Raw genomic sequence first — 27,103 nt, forward strand, 5'->3', positions numbered from 1 at the left:
AAGTCAGCTGCTGCTACCAAGACAGCATGAAGGGGCAGCCCCCGATCCGGGACCGGATCTAGTAGTGGGCAGACTTTCTCTCTTCGCTCAGGCTTGGGTAAGGGATGTTCAGGATCCCTGGGCATTACAAATCGTGACCCAGGGGGGTATCGACTAGAATTCAAGGATTGTCTCCCAAGGGGGAGATTTCATCTTTCACGTTTGTCTGTAGACCAGACAAAAAGAGAGGCGTTCTTACACTGTGTAGAAGACCTATATACCATGGGTGTAATCTGTCCAGTTCCAAAACTAGAACAGATCTGTTCGTGGTTCCCAAAAAAGAGGGAACCTTCAGACCGATTTTAGATCTCAAAGGCCTAAACATCGTTCACGGTGGAGATCATATGAACAATTTTACCAATGATCCAGGAGGATCAATATATGACCACTGTGGACTTGAAGAGTGCGTATCTGCACATTCCTATCCACAAAGATCATTACCAGTTTCTCAGGTTCGCCTTCCTGGACAAACACTACCAGTTTGTGGCCCTTCCTTTTGGGTTGGCCACAGCTCCCAGAATTTTCACAAAAGTGCTAGGGTCCCTTCTGGCGGTTCTAAGGCCGCGGGGCATAGCAGTGGCGCCCTATCTAGACGATATTTTGATTCAGACGTCAACTTACCATCTAGCCAAATCTCAAACGGACATCGTGTTGGCTTTTCTAAGAACTCACGGGTGGAAGGTGAATATAGGAAAGAGTTCACTAGTTCCACAGACAAGAGTTCCATTCCTGGGAACTCTGATAGACTCGGTAGACATGAAAATATTTCTGACGGAGGTCAGAAAGTCAAAAATCCTAACTTCTTGCCGAGCTCTTCAGTCCATTCCTCTGCCATCAGTGTTGCAGTGTATGGAGGTCATCGGGTTGATGGTAGCGGCAATGGACATCGTTCCGTTTGCTCGCTTACATCTCAGACCACTGCAGCTGTGCATGCTCAGACAGTGGAATGGGGATTATGCGGATTTATCTCCTCAGATAAATCTGGATCTAGAAACCAGAGACTCTCTCTTCTTTGGTGGTTGTCACAGGATCATCTGTCCCAGGGAATGTGCTTCCGCAGGTCAGCATGGGTCATAGTGACGACGGACGCCAGCCTCTTGGGCTGGGGTGCAGTCTGGAATTCCCTGAAGCCTCAGGGTTTTTGGACTCAGGAGGAGTCCCTACTTCCAATCAATATTCTGGAACTGAGGGCAATATTCAACGCGCTTCAAGCGCGGCCTCAGTTGGTCTTGGCCAAATTCATAAGATTCCAGTCGGACAATATCACGACTGTAGCATATATCAATCATCAGGGGGGAACATAGAGTTCTCTAGCGATGATAGGGGTTTCCAAGATAATTCGATGGGCGGAAACTCACTCTTGCCATCTATCAGCAATCTATATCCCAGGAGTAGAGAACTGGGAAGCGGATTTTCTAAGTCGTCAGACTTTTCATCCGGGGGAGTGGGAGCTCCATCCGGAGGTGTTTGCGGCATTGATTCGTCAATGGGGCACACCGGAATTGGATCTGATGGCATCTCGTCAGAATGCCAAACTTCCTTGTTACGGGTCCAGATCAAGGGATCCCCAAGCAGTACTGATAGATGCTCTAGCAGTACCTTGGTCGTTCAACCTGGCTTATGTGTTTCCTCCTTTTCCTCTCCTACCTCGGCTGATTGCCAGAATCAAACAGGAGAGAGCTTCGGTAATTTTGATAGCACCTGCGTGGCCACGCAGGACTTGATTTTATCTAAGCGGGGTTTCTCAGAGTCGGTCATTGATACCTTGATTCAGGCTAGGAAGCCTGTCACTAGGAACATTTACCATAAGATATGGAGTAAATATCTTTATTGGTGTGAATCCAAGGGCTACTCATGGAGTAGGGTTAAGATTCCTAGGATTTTGTCCTTTCTCCAAGAAGGATTGGAGAAGGGATTATCAGCTAGTTCCTTAAAGGGACAAATTTCTGCTTTGTCAATTTTACTACACAAGCGTCTGGCAGATGTCCCAGACGGTTCAGTCTTTTTGTCAGGCTTTAGTCAGAATCAAGCCTGTGTTTAAACCTGTTGCTCCGCCATGGAGTTTGAATTTAGTTCTAAATGTTCTTCAAGGGGTTCCGTTTGAACTCATGCATTCCATAGATATTGAACTTTTATCTTGGAAAGTTTTGTTTTTAGCTGCTATCTCTTCTGCTCGAAGAGTTTCGGAGCTTTCTGCGTTACAGTGCGACTCACCTTATCTTATATTCCCTTCTGATAAGGTGGTTTTGCGCACTAAACCTGGTTTCCTTCCTAAGGTTGTTTCAAACAAGAATATTAATCAGGAAATTGTTGTTCCTTTGTGTCCTAATCCTTCTTCTAAGAAAGAGTCTGTTGCATAACTCGGACATGGTTCGTGCCTTGAAGTTTTACTTACAAGCGACCAAGGATTTTCGTCAAACATCTTCCTTATTTGTTGTTTATTCTGGAAAGTGTAGGGGTAAAAAAGCTACAGCTACCTCTTTCTTTTTGGCTGAAAAGCATCATCCATTTGGCATACGAGACTGCTGGACAGCAGCCTCCTGAAAAAATTACAGCTCATTCTACTAGAGCGGTGGCTTCCACATGAGCTTTTAAAAACTATGCTTCTGTTGAACAGATTTGTAAGGCTGCGACTTGGTCCTCCCTTCATACTTTTTCCAAATTTTACAAATCTGGAGAAAAGTTCTTCAAGCAGTGGTGCCATCTGTTTAGGTATCTGTCTTGTCCCTCCCGTTAATCCGTGTCCTGTAGCTTTGGTATTGTATCCCATAACTAAGGCTGAATCCATGGACTCGTCGTATCTAGTAGAAGAAAAGGAAATTTATGCTTACCTGATGAATTGATTTCTTCTACGATACGACGGGTCCACGGCCCTCCCTGTCATAATAGACAGATTATATTTTTGTGTTCAAAACTTCAGTCACCTCTGCACCTTTTAGCTTTTCTTTTCTCTTCCTACACCTTCGATCGAATGACTGGGGGTGGAGAGAAGGGAGGAGCTATATAAACAGCTCTGCTGTGGTGCTCTTTGCCACTTCCTGTTAGCAGGAGGATAATATCCCACAAGTAAGGATAAATCTGTGGACTCGTATCGTAGAAGAAATCAATTTATCAGGTAAGCATAAATTTCCTTTTTCTGTCTATAAGGCAGGGATAGTCCATGACTTAATTCATTACTGTTGGGAAAACAATACCTAAGCTCCAGAGGACACTGAAGGTATAACGGGAGGGAACAAAAGAGGCGGACCCTAATCCGAGGCCACCACACCCTGCAAAACCTTTCTCCCGAAATCTGCTTCAGCCGAAAATTTAGAAAAAGTATGTAAGTAGGACCAGGTAGCTGCCTTACAAATCTGATCCATTGAGGCTTTGTTCTTAAAAGCCCAGGAAGAAGCTACTGCTCTAGTGGAATAACCCGTAATCCTCTCAGGAGGCTGTTGTCACGCTGTCTCATAAGCTAGGCGGATGATACTCCTCAACCAGAAAGACAGGGAAGACGTAGTGGACTTCTGACCCCTACATTTACCCGCATAGATGACAAAGATGAGGATTGTCTGAACTCCTTAGTAGCCCAAAGATAGAACTTCAAGGCACGAACCATATCTAGATTGTGAAGCAAATGTTCCTTCGCCGACAAAGGATTGTGGGACACAAGGAAGGAACAACAATCTCTTGATTAATGTTGTGATCTGACACCACATTAGGAAGGAAACCTAACTTAGTACGTAAAACCGCCTAATCGGCATGAAAAACAAGGTAAGGGGGGGTCGCATTGCAATAGAAACAAAACCTTCCAAGAAAAGTTTTTAATGTCAATATTATGCATGGACTCAAATGGAGCCTGCTGCAACACACAAAGAACAAGATTGAGACTCCGTTGTGGAGCCACCTTTCTAAACACAGGTCTGATCCTTGTCAGGGCCTTAACGAAGGACTGCACAACCGGAAGCTCAGCTGATATCTTGTGCAGTAACACTGACAGGGCCGATATCTGTCCCTTCAGGGAACTAGCAGATAGACCCTTCTCCAGTCCATCCTGGAGAAAAGATAAAATTCTGGCAACTTAAACCTTATGCCAAGAAAAACTATGTTCCTCACACCAGTGCAGGTCCGCCACACTTTATGGTAGATGCGTCGAGTAACTGGCTTACAAGCTTGAATCAAAGTGTTGATGAGACACTCAGAGAAACCTCTCCTGTCTAAGACTAAGCATTCAATCTCCACGCAGTCAGCCTCAGGGAATCTAGATTTTGATGAAGGAAAAGTCCCTGTATTAGAAGGTCCCTGCGACAAGGTAACCTCCACGGAGGAGATGAGGACATCCTCACCAGATCCGCAAACCAAGTCCTTTGTGGCTAGGATGGAGCAATTAGAATCACTAATGCTTTCTCCTGTTTGATGCGGGCCACCACACGAGGGAGAAGAGGTAATGGAGGAAAGGCTGTCCAGGACTATCTTTTGTGACAGATCGGAATGGTCGCCTTTCCATTGTTTCAGCATGTATATCTATAAAGGTCTGAGATGGAATCTGGCAAAGGGAATGATGTCTAATCACCTCCATGCACTGGGCCACCAAAGGTCTCAAGGAGGCCTGGAGGGCAAAACATGCTGTTAGCTTGCAACATCTCTGATCTGTTAGAATGATCTTCATGGACACCGAGTCTATAACTGTACCCAGGAAATTTACACTGGTATTTGGAGTAAGCGAACTCTTTCAAGTTTATCTTCCATCCATGTGACCGAAGAAGACTTAGAAGAAATTCTGAGTGATCCCTTGCTAGACGAAAAGATGGTGCCTGTAACAAGATATCATCCATGTAAGGAGCTACTGCTATACCTCTGGTTCTGGCAACCGCTAGGAGAGCCCCTAGAGCCTTCTTGAATATCCTTGAAGCAGTAGCTAAGCCAAACAGAAGTGCTATGCACTGGAAGTGTTGATCCAGAAAGGCGAATCTCAGGAACTGAAAATGTTCCCTATGGATCGGAATGTGAAGGTATGCATCCTTCAGATATATGGTAGTCATAAACTGTCATTCCTGAACCAGGGGAAGGATTGATCTTAGTCTACATCTTGAAGCAGGGGACACTTAGAAATTTGTTATGGACCTTCAAGTCCTGAATTGGACGAAAAGTTCCCTCCTTTTTGGGAACCACAAAAAGCTTTGAATAGAACCCCAGACCTCTTTCTGATGCAGGTACCGGGATAATTAATCCTAAAGAGACTATATCCCGTATACAATCTAAAAAGACTGTCTTCTTCTCTGGTCTTGTAGACAGTCTGTAGAGTAGGAATGTGCCCCTGGGCAGGTGAGATTTGAAATCTATCCGGTATCCCTGAGATACGACCTCCAGAACCCAAGGATCCTGAACATCCTGAAACCAAGCGTCTGAGAAAAGAGGCAATCTGCCCCCTACTCAATGAGATCCCGGATCGGGCCGCGCCTTCATGCCGATTTATTGGCGGGCTTCTTTGTCTGTTTTGAACTTGGAAACCTGCTCAGTCCTGGAACAAGTGCTCTTGGGCTGCTCAGGTTTGGCTGAAAATTGAGATAGTTGGTATTTGTCCGAATGAAAGGAGCGAAAATTAGAGGACTGCCGTCCCTTTTGGTTTTTACTTCGTATCCTGAGGTAGGAAGGCACCTTTCCCTCCAGTATCCATAGAGATGAGTCCAGACCTGGTACAAATAAGATCTTCCCCCTTGAAAGGAAGAGAAAGGAGTTTGGATTTAGAAGTCATATCCGCAGACCAAGACTTCAACCAGAGAGCCCTGCGGGCTAGCACCGCAAAGCCTGAAGCCTTAGCATTCAGGCGAATAATCTGCATATTTGCATCACAGATGAAATAATTAGCTACTCTTAAAGCTTTAATTCTCTCCTTAATATCCTCAAGGGGAGATTCCACCTCTAAGTCCTGACAGGGAGTCGCACCAGCAGGTGGCGGCCACTGCTTCCTCCGGTTTAAATAAAAATTCTGCCTGTTGTAACATTCTCCTTAGGAAAGTTTACAACTTATCCATAAATTCTCTAAAGGAAGAGCTATCCTCAAGAGGGATAGTAGTACGCTTAGCTAGCGTCGAAATGGCGCCATCCACCTTAGGGATGGAGCTCACAACTCTAATTGAGAGTCTCTGACTGTGAACAATTTCTTAAAAGTAGCCGAGGGAGAAAAGAATGTTCCAATTCTTTCCCATTTGTTACTAATAATGTACGCCATACAAACTGGGACCGGAAAGGTTTGTGGGACCTTTCCGTCTTCATAAACCCTATCTAATTTAGGGATCTTAGGTTACTCAGGTAGCTTAGCCTCTGGAGCCTCTAGCGTAGACAGGACCTCCTACAATAAAAAACGCAGATGTTCAATGTTAAATCTAAAGGAGGGTTCCTTGCTGGAGGAGATTTAGTAATAGGTCTCTGACTCCAAAAGTTCACTCTTTGACACAACAGAGGTTAAATCATCGTCGTATAGCTGGGACATACAAGCTAGATCCTATTGGAAATTAGATTAATCTAAAACGGGAGAACCATGTTTAACCTTTCTCTTAAATTTCCCAGAGATATGTAGGGCACTCAGGGCCGCAGACAACGCCGATTGTAACTGCGCTGTAAAGTCCACAGGAGAAAGGCCCCCTCCAGACGGAGAAATAGCTTTGCCACAGGGAACTGCATGTGAGTCCGTTAGGGTAGAAAGTGTAGTAATCTCTCGGTTCACAGAATCCTTAGAGGTTGATGGCTCAGAGGGACTAATAGCGCAAGGGTTAATAGCAGACTTGGCGCCCTTCTTAGACTTTAAAACAGTACCCAGGCAATTGGAACAAAATTGAGCAGACAGGCAAACCACAGCCTCCTTACAATATAAGCAGGTATTATTATTAATCACTACAGAAGGAGTGGAGCCTTCTAATGTATTATCAGAGTCCTCCATAGTAGGTATGTAATCCCACAGTAGAAAGAGAAAAACGATACAAAAATAAACATTTTAAATATTGAAAGGCACCTTTACAAAACGAATGGCTGGGGCACTTACCATCTACTAGACCCAAGTTATCAAGAAATGCTCCTCAGGAGTGCTGTCTGCAGCAGGATCATAAGGAAGTGAATGAAGCCGCACCCGGTCACATGGTGCACAAGGCAGGACTCCCCCCTGCTATGAAATATTGTGCAAAGCTATTAGTTGCGCAACTCACAAAAGTGAAATTGAAACCTGCGTGTTTCAGTCAAAAGTACACAGTCTAAATGAAAACGTTCTTCAAAAATGTTAAATCAGTATATAAACTCCCCAAACTGTTCCCAATAAACTCCCACTGAGGAGATATTAACCCTCAATCCTACTGAGGTATAGAGGAGTCACACTTTGACCCTATATAAGGCGTCCCTACTATATAAAAATAACACTTGCCCTCCAGGATCCGTTCTGTGGAACAGATACAGCCTCTCAAGTGTGACAGCCTTGTAGCGATGCTCTGACAGGGACCTGAGTGTGGAAAAGCAAGCATTGTAACTTGTTAACACTGATTGCTCAGGAGTTGTTGAATAGACAGTCTGGATGGCTTTGCAAAAAAACTTTCCCTGCATCTCCAGACTCTCACTTTCATTGATACTCTCACTGAGAGGTTGGCATGATTACTTAAAACTCCAGTCCTCTCTTGAAGGGAACATACTAGTTGAGGACTGTCCGAATCTTCTGACACTTCTCTGCCATCCTCCTCTAGTGACGAAAGGCAAAGAATAACTGGGGAGATAGGGTAAGTGGGAGGGATATTTAAGCCTTTGGCTGAGGTGTCTTTACCTCTTCCTGGTGGCCAGATGTTGTATTTCCCAACAATAAGGAATGAAGTCGTGGACTATTCCTGCCTTATGGGAAGATCGATAATTCCTTTATTAACCATTCCCCAGTTTTTAAAATTCAACACAGTTATAATACACGTTTTACCTCTGTAATTACCTTGTATCTATGCCTCTGCAAACTGCCCCCTTAGTTCAGTTCTTTTCACAGACATGCATTTTAGCCAATCAATGCTCACTCCTAGGTAACTTCACGTGCATTAACTCAATGTTATCTATATGGCACACATGAACTAATGCCCTCTAGTGGTGAAAAAATGTCAATGCATTTAGATTAGAGGTTACCTTTCAAGAAATTAGCATACGAACTTCCTAGATTTAGCTTTCAACTAAGAATACCAAGAGAACAAAGCAAAATTAGTGATAAAAGTAAATTGGAAAGTTGTTTACAACTACATACCCTATTTGAATCTTTACAGTTTTTTTTGGACTTGACTGTCCCTTTTAGTGCCAAGTCTTCTGGTTTTGCTATCCTTTCATGGAGAGCTCTCTGGTTAAAGTAATGGTCAGCGGACATGGTTTCTAAATCCAGACTTCTTTCCTTAACATTTAAGAAAGAGACTCTATTCTTTCCAGCCCTGGACTTGATTATTTCCACATTGACCGGGGGGAAGGGTGCTTTCCTCCCCTAGGATAAGAAAGCTAGATCTAAGGGCCAGCAGTTTGGTCAATTTTGTCCCTTTCGTACCAACAAGGGACAGAGATCCTCGGCATCTTCCCAGTGTAGTGTTACAAACCCTATCGTCACTAGGGCTTCTGGAGAGGGTTGTGGGCTAGCCTCCTCCCCACTGACTATGTACCCTGGAACTTTTAAGAAAGAGACTTTATTCTTTCCAGGCCTGGACTTGATTATTTCCACATTGACCGGGAGAGAAGGGTGCTTTCCCCCCCAGGATAAGAAAGCTAGATCTAAGGGCCAGCAGTTTGGTCAATTTTGTCCCTTTCGTACCAACAAGGGACAGAGATCCTCGGCATCTTCCAAATCGTATCAATCGAAGAGTACCTGGAAACCTAGTCAATCCTGAAACAAGGGCAAGCAGTCAAAGAAGCCCTCCTCTGACAAGTCAGCATGAAGGGGTGGCCCCCGATCCGGCTTTGGATCGCGTAGGAGACAGATTATACTTGTTTTGGGACGTTTGGTTTCTGTATGTTCAGGACCCCTGTGTTTTGGACATAGTTTCCCAGTGTAGTGTTACAAACCCTATCGTCACTAGGGCTTCTGGAGTTGGTTGTGGGCTAGCCTCCTCCCCACTGACTATGTACCCTGGAACTTAAGAGGATATTCTGTGTTTTGGGAGGTGGGTGCCCAGGGGACATTTTTGGAGTTGTTACCTTAAATTCAGATATACCCAGTTTCCCCGAATTCCCAGAGATTCTAAGAACTGGAGGGCCCTGATACAGAGTTGGGGTTCCTGTGTTTTGTTAGGGTATAAAGTGACAGCCCAAACCAGCATTGCCTGCTCCAAAACCCACCGAGGCTGAGATCAGGAGATTGCAATCAGCACAGACATTCTAATGCTGAGATCTGCTCTTATGTGTCTGCATATCCAGTCTAGGTGTGAATTGTATGTCATTGTGTGAGTCATCCATTGCCTTTTTGTAAGTCAGGATGTGATTAGAATCTTATTTAAATAATCATTGTCCCATTGTATAATATTTGTTTCTATTGTTCATGTGGTTACTACCCCTCTTGTTGAAAATGTATAAAGTGTGTGTGAACCTTCCAATAAATTGTTTCATCTCAACCTGAGTGCTGTCTCTTGTTTAAGGTAAAGGGCTGGGTGTCAGCTATCTGTATGCTGGAGGGGTTTGAAGGTCAGGATGCATCTTTTTGGCTAAGGTACCCAGTCGGGTAGCAGCAAGTCCGTCACACCAAGGGGTACAGGATAGGTTTTCGATCTCACACTCCAAGAGGCAGGTTCATCCTGTCAAGACTTGAATCAAGGCCCGAGAAAAAGTCAGCCTTTTTAAATTTTGTACAGGACCCTGCCACCCTAGGAGTGATTGTCCCAGTACCCCCCTCAGAACGGAGTCAGGGATTTTATTCAAATCTCTTTGTTGTTCCCAAAAAAGATTGAATGTTTCGCCCAATTCTAGACTTGGTGTCTCAAAAAAATTCTGAGGGTTCCCTCCTTCAAGATGGAGACTATCAGATCCATCCTTCCTTTAGTCCAAGAAGGCCAATTCATGACTACTATAGATCTGAAGGACGCATATCTGCATGTTCCAATCTGCAAGGATCATTTCCAATTCCTGTGATTTGCTTTTCTGGACCATCATTACCATTTTTTAGCTCTTTCATTTGGACTAGCTACTGCTCCAAGGATCTTTACGAAGGATGGAATTGCTGTGGCACCTTACCTGGACAATATTTTGGTTCAGGCCCCATCTTTTCATTTAGCAAAATCTCTTACTTCTGTGTCTCCTTTGGTCTCACGGTTGGAAGATAAATCTGGGGAAGAGCGTGGCCTTGCAGAACTTTGTTTACGGATCTCGTGAAGATGTCTTCCACTCCATTCTCCACCAAAATCTCGATTCTCTGAGGCTGACTGCATGGAGATTGAGCCCCTAGTTCTATTCAAGAGAGGCTTTTCAAAAAGGGTCATTGATACCCTGAACCAGGCTCGGAAGCCGGTTACTAGATGCATCTACCATAAGGTGTGGCGCACTTAACTTTCTTGGTGTGAGGACCGGGGTTTTCCTTGGCATAAGGTGAGAATTCCTTGGATTCTTCTGTTTCTCCAAGAGGCTTTGTAGGACAGATTTCTGCTCTTCATAAGAAGCTGGCTGCTCTTCCCGATGTTCAGTTCTTTGTTGTTAGGATTAGGCCTGTGTTTAAACCTGTTGCTCCCCCTTGGAGCCTTAATCTTGTTCTTCGTGTTCAAGAGGCTCCGTTTGAGCCTATGCATTCTGTTGACATTAAACACTACACAAATGCTAGATAGAATGACGCATTCAAAGAAAAGATTAGCCTGAGAATAACATGCAGATGTATTTTTTAAAAAAAAGTTTTTAATTAGTTTAAATAGTGGAAAAATAAGTGTAAAGTTGTTTTTCTAGTTTTTATAAAACAATGGGAGCTGTCATGTTGTAACTTAGGTTAACTTCTCTGCTGTGGCCAATTGAAAACAGTTATAAATAGGTCACGAGAGAGTGCAGCCAATGGCTGTGGGGAATCAAACAGTGTTCTGCACTTCCTTTTGTAACAGGAACTGAGAAGCTCACAATTTTAGAATGGAATTACATGAAAAGGGAGACAAAATAATGAAAGTATATTGCAGAGTTTTTTTTATAGATATGATTTATCAGTTTATCTTACCATCTCAAAGTGTTTAATGTCCCTTTAAACTTTTATCTTGGAAAGTTTTGTTTCTGAATTACCTGCTTTACGGTGTAATCTTTATCTTCCATGCGGATAAGGCTGTTTTACGTACCAAGTTAGGTTTCTTACCTAAGGTTGTCTCTGACTGTAATATCAATCGGGAGATTGTGGTTCCTTCTTTTTGTCCTAATCCTTCTCATAAGGAGTGTTTGTTAAACAATTTGGATGTTTTGTGAGCTTTGAAATCTTATCTAAATACTACAAAGGATTTACGGCAATCCTCTTCCTTGTTCATTTTGTATGCTGATAAGCACAGGGGTCAAAAAGCCACTGCGAATACTTTTTTTTTTTTTTTTTTTCCTTTTGGCTGAGAAGTGTCATTCATATGGCATACTGTATGTGGAGGCAGGGCAGCAGCCTCCTGGGAGGATTACAAAGCGTCTGTGCAGCAGATTTGTAAGGCGGCTACCTGGTCCTTTGATGTATTTTCCTTAGCTGAGGTTTCCTTTGGGAGAAAGGTGCTTCAAGCAGTGGTGCCTTCAGTGTAGGTCTGCCTACCTTGTTTAGTTTAGCCATCCCTGTTCATTCTGTGTCCTCTCTAGCTTGGATAATGGATTCCCAACAGTAATGAATGAATTTGTGGACTCTCTCTGCCATTAGAAAGAAAACGTGTTATACTTACCAGATAAATTATTTTCTTTCTTGGCAGTGAGAGTCCACGAACCCGCCCTGTTAAATTTTATTTCTGGCGGCAGATTTTTCCGTTTTTTCTTTCGGGGTCTCTATACCCTTAGTGTTTCTCTTACTTTTCCTCTGCTGAATTACTGGTGATATGGGGAAGTGGGAGGGAGCCTTATAGCTTTGGCTGGGGTGTCTTTGCCTCCTACTGGTGGCCAGGTGTTGGATTCCTAACAGTTCTGAATGAATTTGTGAACTCTCCCTGCCAAGAAAGAAATTAATTCATCAGGTAAGCATAAATTTAGTTTCTTTTTAAAGACAAGATGAGTCCACGGATTTCATCCTTACTTGTGGGATTACGCCAAAGCTGTATAAAGGCAAAGAGCACCACAGCAAAGCTGTATAAATAGCTCCTCCCTTCCCTCCCACCCCAGTCATTCTATTTGCCTGTGTTAGTGATAGGAAGAGCTGAAGTGAGGTGTTATAGTTTCTTCAATCAAGAGTTTATTATTTTTAAAGTAGTGCCAAAGAGTGCTACTTTGTGCTAGGGTGTAGCCTAGACCAGATCAGTCTCTACAGTAGAGCATTTGGTGGCTTTAAAGCAATGGGAACTTGTGGGACATAATTCTCACTGTGCCTCCCATATACTGTTACTGTCCTATTCGGGGGAAAAAATCTAAGGGATCTTACTCAGTGTTTTCCTTGTAATACTCGGGTCCATGTGAGCAGTAGGACTTCACACGCCTGGGAGCTGCCTTTGCTGTCGGCAGATGGTGAGGTAAGTGCCATTTTTTATTCCTGGGCTTAGAAGATAGAAAAGGTCTCAGAAGAAGTTGACCACTCAAATTGTGAATAGCAGCCCTTAGAGAAAAAGAAGGGGCTCTTTATTCAGGTATGTTTTCTCCTTTCATGGGAGACAATTCTAGACAGCACATGTACATACTCTCTGCAAATCTATCAGCTTACTTGGACTCTTTAGGAAGACCTAATCTCCCGGCGGTTACATTAACTATATGCCGCCCGGGAGATGTCTGTGTTGATATTTCCCTAGGGGGTATAATTGTATCAGGGCCAGGGTTCAAATCATACAAACAAAAGTGGAGGAGCACAGACAGGGTTATAATGCAAGAAAAAAGTTTATTTACAAAGTAGCGCCGTAGCGCAACATGAGGGAAAATTCTCCTCGACAATCTCATCTCCCGGCGGTTACATAAAAGAGCATGCCGACCAGGAGATGACTGTGCAACTCTTTCCCTATGCTTCAAGACAAGGAAACCAAGGGGGTAATTGAGTGCCTTTTTGTTTAACGGGCGGTTACACAGTTAGTTACTGGGGCACTCTGTTACATCTCCCGGCGGTTACAGAAAACATGCCGACCGGGAGATGACTGTATGATGTGTCTGCATACGCCCACGAAGGGCGGTCCTTGAAGACACCTTTTACATTTGTGCGACTTTTTTTTTATCTCCCGGCGGTTCAATAAAGGATCACCTACCCCAGGGAACATGATTTAGCAGAGTGTGGACTCGAGCAGAGTCTGTTCTTTTTATAGACTTCCTGCACCGGAGAGCGAGTTTCAAGGCTCTTCTGGGAGTAGACTGACTTTTCAATCGGGAGAGTGGGAATTCCATCCAGGAGTATTCTCCAACCTGATTTTTAAATGGGGTCGGCTGAAGTTGGACCTCATGGCATCTTGTCAGACTGCCTAGTTTTTGGGAGACAGGTCCAGGGCCCCCAGTCCGATCGGTTAACTGCCTTGGCAGTTCTTTGGTCCTTCAGCCTGGAATATCTATTTTCCCTGTCTGCGCTTCTTTGCCATGTGATTGTTCAAATCAACTAGGAGAATGCATCAGTGTTCCTCCTCGACTCTGCGTGGCCTCGCAGGATTTGGTATTCCGATCTGGTGAACATGTCATCTCTGCTACCTTGGACACTTCCGTTGAGGAAGGACCTCTTATCAGGGTCCCTTCTTCCACCCAAGTCTAGTTTCTCTGAAGCTGATTGCTTGGAGATTGGACGCTTGATCCTATACAAGCAAGGTTTCTTTGATTCGGTCATAGATACCTTCATTCAGGCATGTTAGCCTGTAAGTAGGAATATTTCCCATTTGGATGGGGTATGAACATCTTTCTGGTGTGAATCCTAGGGTTATTCATGGAGTAGAGTTAGGATTCCCAGGTTTTGGATTTCTTTCATGTAATTGGCAAGAGTCCATGAGCTAGTGACGTATGGGATATACATTCCTACCAGGAGGGGCAAAGTTTCCCAAACCTCAAAATTTCTATAAATACACCCCCCACCACACCCACAATTCAGTTTTACAAACTTTTCCTCCTATGGAGGTGGTGAAGTAAGTTTGTGCTAGATTTCTACGTTGATATGCGCTTCTCAGCATGCTGAAGCCCGGTTCCTCTCAGAGTGCAGTGAATGACAGAGGGATGTGAAGGGAGTATTACCTATTGAATGCAATGGTCATCCTAAGAGGGATCTATTTCATAGGTTCTCTGTTATCGGTCGTAGAGATTCATCTGATACCACCCTTTTCAGATCGACGATATACTCTTATATACCATTACCTCTGCTGATTCTCGTTTCAGTACTGGTTTGGCTGTCTGCTTTATGTAGATGAGTGTCTTTTGGTAAGTATGTTTTCTTTTACTTATGACACTCTCAGCTATGGTTTGGCACTTTATATGTAAAGTTCTATATATATGTTTTATACTTATATTTGCCATGATTCAGGTTAATCAGTATGTTTCCTTCTTACAGACTGTCAGTTTCATTTTGGGAAATGCATATGAAAGAATTATTTCTTACCTGAAAATTTTTCAAATTGACTTCCTTTTCTAAATTGCGGGCTGTTAGGCTCGCGGGAGCGCAAAATGCTATAATTTATTGCGTCATTTTTTGGTGCGAGAATTACGTTTGTTGACATAATGACGTAATTTCTGGCGTCTTAGTTGGCGCCGAGAGTTTTCACGTAGTTGCGTCATCTATGACGCTCGTGTTTGTTGGAGACGATTTTGGCGACCAAAAATATTTTGTCAGTTGGGTGTCATACTTGGCGACAGATTTTTGACATTACTTAAGTCATTATTTCTTTTTGCTTCTGCTTTCCAGAGGCTTATTCTGTTTGCATTTTTTGTCCCATTCCTGAAACTGTCATATAAGGAAATTGATAATTTTGCTTTATATGTTGTTTTTTATATTACATATTGCAAGATGTCTCAAGCTGATCCTGTTTCAGAATCTACTACTGGAATCCTGCTACCTGATGTCTGTTCTACCAAAGCTAAGTGCATTTGTTTTAAACTTGTGGTAACTGTTCCTCCAGCTGTAGTTTGTGTTAGTTGTCATGATAAACTTTCAAAAGCAGACAATATTTCCATTAGTAGTAATCCATTACCTGTTGTTGTTGTTCCTTCAACATCTAATGTTCAGGATATTCCTGTTAATGTGAGAGAATTAGTTTCTAATTCTATTCAGAAGGCCCTGTCTGTTATACCACCTTCTAATAAACGTTAAAGGTCTTTTAAAACTTCTCATAAATTCGATGAATTTTTAAATGACCGACAACATTCTGATTTATCTATCTCTGATGAGGATCTATCTGGTTCAGAAGATTCTGCCTCAGATATTGACACTGACAAAACTTCATATTTATTTAAAATGGAGTATATTTGTTCTTTATTAAAAGAGGTGTTGATTGCATTAGATATGGAGGAGACTAGTCCTCTTGATATTAAAACCAGTAAACGTTTAAATTCGTTTTTTAAACCTCATGTAGTTATTCCAGAGGTTTTTCCAGTTCCTGATGCTATTTCAGATGTAATTTCTATGGAATTGAATAGTCTGGGTACATTTACTCCTTCAAGGTTTAAGAAACTGTACCCTTTGCCGACTGATAGATTGGAGTTTTGGGAAAAGATCCCCAAAGTTGATGGGGCTATCTCTACTCTTGCAAAGCGTACTACTATTCCTACGGCAGATAGTACTTCTTTTAAAGATCCTTTAGATAGGAAGCTTGAATCTTTTCTAAGGAAGGCTTATTTATGTTCAGGTCATCTTCTTAGGCCTGCTATTTCTTTGGCTGATGTTGCTGCGGCTTCAACATTTTGGTTGGAAACTTTAGCGCAACAAGTACCGGATCCTAATGTATATAGCATTGTTAAGCTAATTCAACATGCTAATAATTTCATTTGTGATGCCATTTTTTATATCATTAGAATTGATGTCAGGTATATGTCTTTAGCTATTTTAGCTAGAAGAGCTTTATGGCTTGGAATGCGGATATGACTTCTAATCCAACGTTGCTATCTCTTTCTTTCCAAGGTAATAAATTATTTGGTTCTCAGTTGGATTCTATTATTTCAACTGTCACTGGGGGGAAGGGAGCCTTTTTGCCTCAGGATAAAAAATCTAAGGGCAAATTTAGGGCTGCTAACCGTTTTCGTTCCTTTCGTCAGAATAAGGAACAGAAACCTGACCCTTCCCCTAAAGGAACGGTTTCCAATTGGAAGCCTTCTCCAGTCTGGAATAAATCCAAGCCTTTTAGAAAATCAAAATCAGCCCCCAAGTCCGCATGAAGGTGCAGCCCTCATTCCAGCGCAGCTGGTAGGGGGCAGACTAAGATTTTTCATAGATGTTTGGTTCAATTCAATCCAAAATCATTGGATCCAGAACATTGTTTCTTAAGGGTACAGAATAGGTTTCAAGGTAAGACCGCCTGTGAGAAGTTTCTTTCTCTCACGCATTCCAGTGAACCCAGTAAAGGCTCAGGCTTTCCTGAAGTGTTTTTCAGACCTGGAGTTATCCGGGATAATTGTGCCAGTTCCCTTTCCGGAACGGGGTCTGAGGTTTTTTTCAAATCTGTTCATTGTTCCAAAGAAAGAGAATTCTTTCAGACCAGTTCTGGATCTAAAAATTTTGAATCATTATGTAAGAATACCAACATTCAAAATGGTGACTATAAAGACTATTCTGCCTTTTGTTCAGCAAGGGCATTATATGTCCACAATAGACTTACAGGATGCATATCTTCATATTCCAATTCATCCAGATCACTATCAGTTCCTGAGATTCTCTTTTCTAGACAAACATTACCAATTTGTTGCTCTTCCTTTTGGCCTAGCAACAGCTCCAAGGATCTTTTCAAAGGTTCTAGGTGCCCTACTCTCTGTAATCAGAGAGCGGGGTATTGCTGTGTTTCCTTATTTGGACGATATCTTGGTACTTGCTCGGTCTTTTTACATTCTGCAGAATCTCACACAAATCAACTAGTGTTGTTTCTTCAAAGACATGGTTGGAGGATCAATTTACCAAAAAGTTCCTTGATTCTTCAGACAAGGGTAACCTTTTTAGGATTCCAAATAGATTCAGTATCCATGACTTTGTCTCTAACAGACAAAAGACGTCTGAAATTGGTTTCAGCTTGTCAAAACCTTCAGTCTCAGTCATTCCCTTCAGTAGCTATGTGCATGGAGGTTTTAGGTCTCATGACTGCAGCATCGGACGCAATCCCCTTTGCTCGTTTTCACATGAGACCTCTTTAGCTTTGTATGCTGAGCCAATGGTGCAGGGATTATACAAAGATGTCACAATTAATATCCTTAAATCCCAATATTTGACTATCTCTGACTTGGTGGTTAGATCACCATCGTTTATTTCAGGGGGCCTCTTTTGTTCGTCCAACCTGGACTGTGATTACAACAGATGCAAGTCTTTCAGGTTGGGGAGCTGTCTGAGGATCTCTGACAGCACAGGGGGTTTGGAAATCTCAAGAGACCTCTTCAGTTTTGGCCTCTTCTGAAGAGAGAACTGTTTATTTGTTTTCAGACAGACAATGTCACAACCGTGGCGTATGTCAATCATCAAGCTGCGACTCACAGTCCTCAAGCTATGAAAGAAGTATCTCGGATACTTGCATGGGCGGAATCCAGCTCCTGTCTAATCTCTGCGGTCCATATCCCAGGTATAAACAATTGGGAAGCAGATTATCTCAGTCGCCAGACTTTACATCCGGGAGACTTTTCTCCACCCAGATGTGTTTCTTTAGATTGTTCAGATGTGGGGGCTTCCAGAAATAGATCTGATGGCTTCTCATCTAAATAGAAAACTTCCCAGGTATCTGTCCAGGTCCAGGGATTCTCAGGCGGAAGCAGTGGATGCGTTGTCACTTCCTTGGAATTATCAACCTGCTTATATCTTTCCGCCTCTACAGTAGTTCTTCTTCCAAGAGGGATTTCCAAAATCATAATGGAGCGTTCATTTGTACTGCTGGTGGCTCCAGCATGGCCACACAGGTTTTGGTATACAGATCTTTTTTGGATGTCCAGTTGCCAACCTTGGCCACTTACGTTAAGGCCAGACCTATCTCAAGGTCCATTTTTCCATCAGGATCTCAAATCATTAAATTTGAAGGTATGGAGATTGAACGCTTAATGCTTAGTCATAGAGGTTTCTCTGACTCAGTGATTAATACTATGTTGCAGGCACGCAAATCTGTGTCTAGAAAGATTTATTACCGAGTTTGGAAGACTTACATTTCATGGTGTTCTTCTCATAAATTCTCTTGGCATTCTTTTAAAATTCCTAGAATTTTACAGTTCCTTCAGGATGGTTTGGATAAGGGTTTGTCTGCAAGTTCCTTGAAAGGACAAATCTCTGCTCTTTCTGTTCTGTTTCACAGAAAAATTGCTAATCTTCCTGATATTCATTGTTTTGTACAGGCTTTGGTTCGTATCAAGCCTGTCATTAAGCCAATTTCTCCTCCTTGGAATCTTAATTTGGTTTTGAGGGCTTTACAGGCTCCTCCGTTTGAGCCTATGCATTTTCTGGACATTAAATTACGTTCTTGGAAAGTATTGTTCCTTTTGGCCATCTCTTCTGCTAGAAGAGTTTCTGAATTATCTGCTCTTTCTTGTGAGTCTCCTTTTCTGATTTTTCATCAGGATAAGGCGGTTTTGCAGACTTCATTTAAATTTTTACCTAAAGTTGTGAATTCCAACAACATTAGTAGAGAAATTGTTGTCCCTTTGTTGTGTCCTAATCCTAAGAATTCTTTGGATGTGGTTAGAGCTTTGAAATATTATGTTGAAGCTACTAAATATTTCAGAAAGACTTCTAGTCTGTTACCTTTTCTGGTTCTAGGAAAGGTCAGAAGGCTTCTGCCATTTCTTTGGCGTCTTGGTTAAAGCTTTTGATTCATCATGCTTATTTGGAGTCTGGTAAATCCCTGCTTCAGAGGATTACGGCTCATTCTACTAGGTCAGTTTCTACTTCCTGGGCTTTTAAGAATGAAGCTTCTGTTGATCAGATTTGCAAAGCAGCAACTTGGTCTTTGCATAGTTTTACTAAATTCTACCATTTTGATGTTTTCTCTTCTTCAGAAGCAGTTTTTGGTAGAAAAGTACTTCAGGCAGCTGTTTCAGTTTGATTCTTCTACTTATAATTTCAGTTTTTTTTCATTATAAAGATTAAAACTTTTGATTTGGGTTGTGGATTCTTTTTTCAGCGGAATTGGATGTCTTTATTTTTATCCCTCCCTCTCTAGTGATTCTTGCGTGGAGTTCCATATCTTGGGTATTTGCTATCCCATATGTCACTAGCTCATGGACTTTTGCGAATTACATGAAAGAAAACATAATTTATGTAAGAATTTACCTGATAAATTAATTTCTTTCATATTGGCAAGAGTCCATGAGGCCCACCCTTTTTGTGGTGGTTATGATTTTTTTGTATAAAGCACAATTATTCCAATTCCTTGTTGATGCTTTCGCTCCTTCCTATCCACTTCTTGGCTAGTCATTAAACTGAATTGTGGGTGTGGTGGGGGTGTATTTATAGGCATTTTGAGGTTTGGGAAACTTTGCCCCTCCTGGTAGGAATGTATATCCCATACGTCACTAGCTCATGGACTCTTGCCAATATGAAAGAAATTAATTTATCAGGTAAATTCTTACATAAATTATGTATTTCTTCATGAAGGCTTGGAGAAGGCTTTTTCAGCAAGTTCTCTAAAGGGTCAGATCTCTGCTTTATCTATTTTGTTACACCAGCGTCTGGCAGATGTCCCAGATGTTTAATCTTTTTGTCAGGCTCTGATTATAGTCAGGCCTGTGTTTCAACCAATTGCTCCTCCATGGAGTTTGAATTTAGATCTTAATGTTCTTCAAGGGGTCTGTTGAACCTATGCATTCCTTAGATATTAAGTTGTTATCTTGGAAAGTTTTAGTTCTTGTTGCCATTTCTTCTGCTCAAAAAGTGTTTGCGCTTTCGACATTACAATATAATTCGCCTTACCTTATTTTTTTTTAATTTACACGCGACTAAGGACTTTCGTCAATCGTCTTTTCTGTTTGACATTTTTACTAGAGAACGTAGGGGTCAGAAATCTACGGCTTCTTCTTTCCTTTTGGTTGAGGAGTATCATTCGTTTTGCATATGAGATCGCTGGACAGCAGCCACCTGAAAGAGTTTCGGCTCATTCCACCTGGGCGTTTGCTTCCTCGTGGACGTTCTAACATAATGCTTCGGTTGAGCAGATTTGCAAGGCTTCACCTTGGTCTTCTTTTCAATCTTTTTCTAAATTTATCAAATTTGATATCTTTGCTTCGGCTGAGATTGTTTTTGGGAGAATGGTTCTTTAAAGGGCCATTATACACTCATTTTTTCTTTGCATAAATGTTTTGTAGATGATCTATTTATAAAGCCCATAAAGTTTTTTTTTTTTTTTTTTTTTTTTTTTTTTAAATGTATAATTTTGCTTATTTTTAAAGAACATTGCTCTGATTTTCAGACTCCTAACCAAGCCCAAAAGTTTTATTTGAATACCGTCAGCTACCTTCTCCAGCTTGCTCCTGTTTGTGTAAAGGGTCTTTTCATATGCAAAAGAAGGGGGAGGGGGGGGTGTCTTATTTCCCACTTGCAGTGGGCTTTCCCACTGCCTTTTCAACATAGCTAAACTGAAAGCTTCTAAGTAAGTTTTTAGATGGTTTTATACTGGATTTTTATATCAGTATCTGTGCATCTTATTCTTTATAGTAGTGTCTATTACATGCACTTATATGAAAATGCGTGTATACTGTCCCTTTAAGCAGGGGTGCCTTCCGTTTGGGTTCCCTGTCTTGTCCCTCCCTTTTCATCCGTGTACTATAGCTTTGGTATTGTATCCCACAAGTAAGGATGAAATCCGTGGACTCGTTGTGTCTTTAAAAAGAAAAGAAAATTTATGCTTACCTGATAAATTTGTTTCATTTTAGACACGATGAATCCACGGCCCGCCCTGTTCTATGAGACAGGTTATTATTTTTGTAACCTTCAGACACCTCTGCACCTTGGCTTTTCCTTTCTCTTCCTAACTTCGGTCGATTGACTGGAGTGGGAGGGAAGGGATGAGCTATTTATATATCTTTGCTATGGTGCTCTTTGCCTCCTCCTGCTGACCAGGAGACGTAATCCCACAAGTAAGGATGGAATCCGTGGACTCATCGTGTCTAAAAAGAAACAAATTTATCAGGTAAGCATAATTTTTTTTTTCATTGGTTCTGACAGTAACTGTGAATACCAGGCTGGAATACAGCACCAAACAGTCAGAGGCACGGAGTCAGCTGGTATGACTAAGGGTCAATAAGTGCCCCATGTAATGGGATTAATAAAGGATTTCTATTTTCCTTTTTGAGGCTGTACTCCATCTTTCTGGATTTCAATACAAGGCTGCAGCAATGTAGCGTAATAGCACGTGTGTGTGTGTGTATATAGTTATATATTTTGGGGGTTTATTTTTCTCTCATCATCATTATTTTATAATGTTCACAATAACTTGATAAAGCCCTCCTAGGGTGAAACGCGTAGAATTTACTCCACCTACAATACTACTATCACCTGGACACATCCACGATTGATATACACTAAAAGCTGCGATCCAGCCCCTCCTGTGGACTCTCTAATTTCTATGATTTAGGAGGTAAAGCCACTCTGAGGACCAGGGATCTGAACAACAACTGACAAGTGTAGTCATCAAGAATCATCACCGCATTTGCAGCGGATCCTTTAAAGGCTGAAAGTTTATTTGTTCAAGCATTTGGAAAAAAACAGCCGTCTTAACTACAAGGAGCATTCAGCTATTTCCATCGTAACTGTCTACACTTCCATACACGTCTTACGAAGTGTGTATCACCACAGCCTATCAGAAGAGGGGTGTGCCACCTGACCGCCAATAGAATTAGAGGTGTGCGGTTTGTACTAAGCCGCGAAAGACCCCGGCACACACAGACGCTCAAAGGAGCTAAGGAGCTGCACATCGGCCTGGAGGCCGTTTTATCTTGATGGACATCAGTAAGGTACCTTACCATTCACGTTAACTGGTAAAAAGAGCGATCCTAAATATGTAAAAGTCACACCTATTCCGTATCAATATTCATACACCTATTTGAGTCGGTCAGACCTCTTGTGTCAGATATTTTTAAGTGAGACGTCCCTATTTTTATTTCACATTGACTTATTGTTTTAAACAGATGTTGTTTTAACGGATATGATGTTTTTTTAAATTTAGATTAAAATTGTTATAGATTTTTCATTGTTTCTACTTATTTTATATCATTTTATTATTATTATTAATATTACTTGCACATGCCCACATTGTTTTTGTTTTTTGCGACAGTTCTTCACTTTTATTGATATATATCACCATTATATTTATTTTTTCTTTAGAAATTAACCACCCTTTATAGAGATTCTTTTGTATTTCTTCACACGGCCACACAGCCCCACTTTACTACCTAGAGAGGTTTTAGGAATTTATATTTGCACAAACCTATATGGTAGTTTAAATCCTAGCTGTTTTTAACAGCGCCAGTGGTTCTCTTTTTTGGTATTCAACAGCACCAAACAGGCAGAGGCACGGAGTCAGCTGGTATGACTAAGGGTCAATAAGTGCCCCATGTAATGGGATTAATAAAGGATTTCTATTTTCCTTTTTGAGGCTGTACTCCATCTTTCTGGATTTCAATACAAGGCTGGAGCAATGTAGCGTAATAGCACGTGTGTGTGTATAGTTATATATTTTGGGGGTTTATTTTTCTCTCATCATTATTATTTTATAATGTTCACAATAACTCACTCTCTCTCTCTCTCTCTCTCTCTCTCTCATAAACTCAGTTGTTCTTTGTTTTGCTATGTGTGAGGAACTTGCTTATTAATCCATAAGGCTGAAGAGCTTGTTTATCAATCCTAAGGGGGCGAGGAACTGGTTTAACAACTTAGGGGGGGTGAGAAAATGACTTACCAATCTAAGGGAGCTGTCTTGCCAGTCTAAGGGGGGGGGGTGGTTTGCCAATACGTGGGGCGGTGAGGAACTTTCTTGCCAATCCAAGGGCGGTGAATTAGCTTACCAATCCAATGGGGGGAGGGGGTTGAGGAACTTTGTTACCAATCCAAGGGAGGTGAGGAACTTGCTTATCAGTCAAAGAGGATAAGGAAATTGCTTATCAATCCAAGGGGTGATGAACTTGCTTATTTATCCAAGGAGGTGAGGAACTTGCTTGCCTATCGAAGGAGGTGAGGAAAATACCCATCATTAATATGTTTCTGTTGTTGAATAAAAGTGTTGAAAGAGAATAGTTTGAGTATACATCCAGCTAGGACCTTAGTTCTTTTTTTTTTCTTCTCATCGCTAGTAAATAGATTTTGTGATAAGTAAAAAAAAGACTCTTGTGATCTATTTACAATACGTATGTTTTTGTTTTCTGTATTCTGCGCAGAAACAAGGCGAGGAGGAAGTGGCTGCACATCACGAATCTGCATTCTGCATTGGAGTAGTGGTTTCTGGGATTTGGGAGCTTCATCCCAGGGTTGGTGAGCTCTTTCTGGCTCACCTGTACAAGAAGTGTCCTTACACTTTACCTTATTACCCTAGTTACAAGGAGGGGACCCCATTAGAGGATTACCAAAGGTATGTTGTGTATGTCTGATGCAGTAACACTCACAATATCAAACAATTGTCTGAAGCCAGTGATTTTATTGTCCCGTCAATAATTCCAGGAATGCTTAAAGGTCCATAATAGATAATAGAATACTTACATACTGTAATTCATTACATGCTGTGATTTGTTACATGCTCTAATTTGTTACTTGCATGCTGTGATTTGTTACATGCTCGAATTCATAGAGCTTGTCATTTTAAGACTATTGACATTACACTACTACTGTGTGTTTATCACCTTTGCGGGGGGGTTGGTTAAATTACACAGAAGTGCGAGCAGAAACTGGTACTAAACCAATCGGTTGCACAGCTGAGTCATGTGACTATCACTGCAGATTGGATCAGTGGCGGGTTCCTCTTGGAAACAGTAGTTTTCTGCTAGGGGTAAATACAAACGAATTACAGAATGTCATTGGTTTATTAAAGGGAAACTAAAGAAAGCAGCAGTTTTAAGATTCTTTCTAATTCACTTCTATCTTCATGTGCACTGGTTTTAGATACTACTGAGCATGTGCAAGAGATCAGTGTATATGTATGAGTCTGTGATTAACTGATGGCTGCTGTCACAGTGTAAGGTTATATGCACACTTACTTAGGCACCAGCTACTACTTAACATGTGCAAGAGATCACAGTGTATACATATGTGACAGCCATCAGCCAATCACAGACTCATATGTATATACTGTGATCTCTCGCACATGTTTAGTAGCTGGTGCCTCAGTCAGACTCATATGATAGTTATATGCACACTTACTGAGGCACCAGGTATTACTGAGCATGTGCAAGATATCAGTTTATACGTATGAGTCTGTGATTAGCTGATGGCTGTCACATGATACAGTTATAGACAAACTTACTGAGGCACCAGCTACTACTGAGCATGTGCAAGAGGTCACAGTGTATACGTATATGAGTCTGTGATTAGCTGATGGCTGTCACATGATACAGTTATAGACAAACTTACTGAGGCACCAGCTACTACTGAGCATGTGCAAGAGATCATTGTATATGTATATTAGTCGGTGATTGGCTGATGACTGTCACATGATAGTTATATGCACACTTACTGAGGCACCAGCTACTACTGAGCATGTGCAAGAGCTTAGTGTATACGTAGGAGTCTGTAGTTAGCTGATGGTTGTCACATGATATAGTTATATGCACACTTACTAAGGCACCAGCTACAACTGAGCATGTGCAAAAGATCAGTGTATACGTATGAGTCTGTGATTAGCTGATGGCTGTCACATGATACAGTTATATGCACACTTACTGAGGCAAACGCTGCTCACAGCTGTGTGTGTGACTCACTGTTGTTGTCTGTATCTAATTGTCTATCAGATAACTGTAATGACGGTCATTATATTAGTATAAAGTGTGTTTCTCTTGTTAAGTGTAGTCAGTCCACGGGTCATCCATTACTTATGGAATATATCTCTTCCTAACAGGAAGCTGCAAGAGGATCACCCAGCAGAGCTTGCTACATAGCTCCTCCCCTCACATGTCATATTCAGTCATTCTCTTGCAGCCTAACTAGATAGGTCGCTGTGAGAGGTCTGTGGTGTTTTTTAACTTAGTTTATTTCTACAATCAAAAGTTTGTTATTTTAAATGGCACCGGAGTGTGCTGTTTATTCTCAGGCAGCATTAGAAGAAGAATCTGCCTGCGTTTTCTATGATCTTAGCAGACGTAACTAAGATCCACTGGCTGTTCTCATCTGAGGAGTGAGGTAACTTCAGAGAAGGGGAATAGCATGCAGGGGCCCCCTGCAAATGAGGTATGTGCAGTAATTATTTTTCTGAGGAATGGAATTGACTGAGAAAATACTGCTGATACCAATGTAAAGTAAGTTCAGCCTTAAATGCAGTGATAGCGACTGGTATTAGGCTGATGAGTGTGTGTACACTGAATGTATTTTTCTAAGGAATGGAATTGACTCTGAAAATACTGTTAATACTGAAATAATGTATGAGCCTTAACTGCAGTAAAAGCGACTGGTAGCAGGCTTATTAATAACAATTCATAACTTTTCAAATGTATGTTTAAAACGTTTACTGGCATGTTAATCGTTTTTTGTGAGGTACTTGGTGATAAAACTTATTGGGGCATGATTTTTACCACATGGCCATCTTTGTTTTCTGCATAGAAACAGTTTTCTGAGCTTCCCCACTGTTGTAATATGAGTGGGAGGGGCCTATTTTAGCGCTTTTTTGCGCAGTAAAAATTCAGTCACAATCTGTCTACTTCATCCTCCATGATCCAGATCGTCTCTAGAGAGCTCAGGGGTCTTCAAAATTCATTTTGAGGGAGGTAATCAGTCACAGCAGACCTGTGACAGTGTGTTTTGACTGTGAGAAAAACGTTAATTATTAAATTGTTAATCCGTTTTTTGGGTATTAAGGGGTTAATCATCCATTTGCTGGTGGGTGCAATCCTTTGCTAACTTAATACATTTACTGTGAAAAATTGGTTGCTATAACTATTTTGGTTCATTGTTATTTCAACTGTGACAGCTTTTTGTGCTTCTTAAAGGCACAGTAGCGTTTTTTATATTGCTTGTAAATTTATTTAGAAAAGTATTTCCAAGCTTGCTAGTCTCATTGCTAGTCTGTCTAAACATGTCTGACACAGATGAATCTCTTTGTTCACTATGTTTAAAGGCCAATGTGGAGCCCAATAGAAATTTATGTACTAATTGCATTGATGCTACTTTAAATAAAAGTCAATCTTTACATGTAAAGAAATTATCACCAGACAACGAGGGGGAAGTTATGCCGACTAACTCTCCTCACGTGTCAGTACCTTCGCCTCCCGCTCAGGAGGTGCGTGATTTTGTGGCGCCAAGTACATCAGGGAGGCCCTTACAAATCACTTTGCAAGACATGGCTACTGTTATGACAGAAGTATTATCTAAATTGCCAGAATTAAGAGGCAAGCGCGATAGCTCTGGGTTAAGGACAGAGCGCGCGGATGAGGTGAGAGCCATGTCAGATACTGCGTCACAGTTTGCAGAACGTGAAGACGGAGAGCTTCATTCTGTGGGTGACGGATCTGATCCAGGGAGACTGGATTCAGAGATTTCTAATTTTAAATTTAAGCTTGAGAACCTCCGCATATTGCTAGGGGAGGTATTAGCGGCTCTGAATGATTGTAACACGGTTGCAATTCCAGAAAAATTATGTAGGTTGGATAGATACTATGCGGTACCGGTGTGTACTGACGTGTTTCCTATACCTAAAAG

The 27,103-nt window shown here is 41.6% G+C and overlaps 1 protein-coding gene across 1 annotated transcript in view; it reads left to right on the plus strand.

The window, feature by feature from the left end:
- Window positions 1-27,103, plus strand: part of GLE1 (GLE1 RNA export mediator) — a 241,962-nt gene that overhangs the window by 108,619 nt on the left and 106,240 nt on the right. Inside the window, exon 11 of the mRNA XM_053695875.1 lies at window positions 23,641-23,831. Within this exon, the coding sequence (XP_053551850.1) occupies window positions 23,641-23,831 (191 nt within the window). The remainder of the gene's footprint in view (window positions 1-23,640; window positions 23,832-27,103) is intronic.

This window comes from Bombina bombina, chromosome 12 (assembly GCF_027579735.1).
Source record: "Bombina bombina isolate aBomBom1 chromosome 12, aBomBom1.pri, whole genome shotgun sequence".
NCBI classification, from domain to species: Eukaryota; Metazoa; Chordata; class Amphibia; order Anura; family Bombinatoridae; genus Bombina; species Bombina bombina.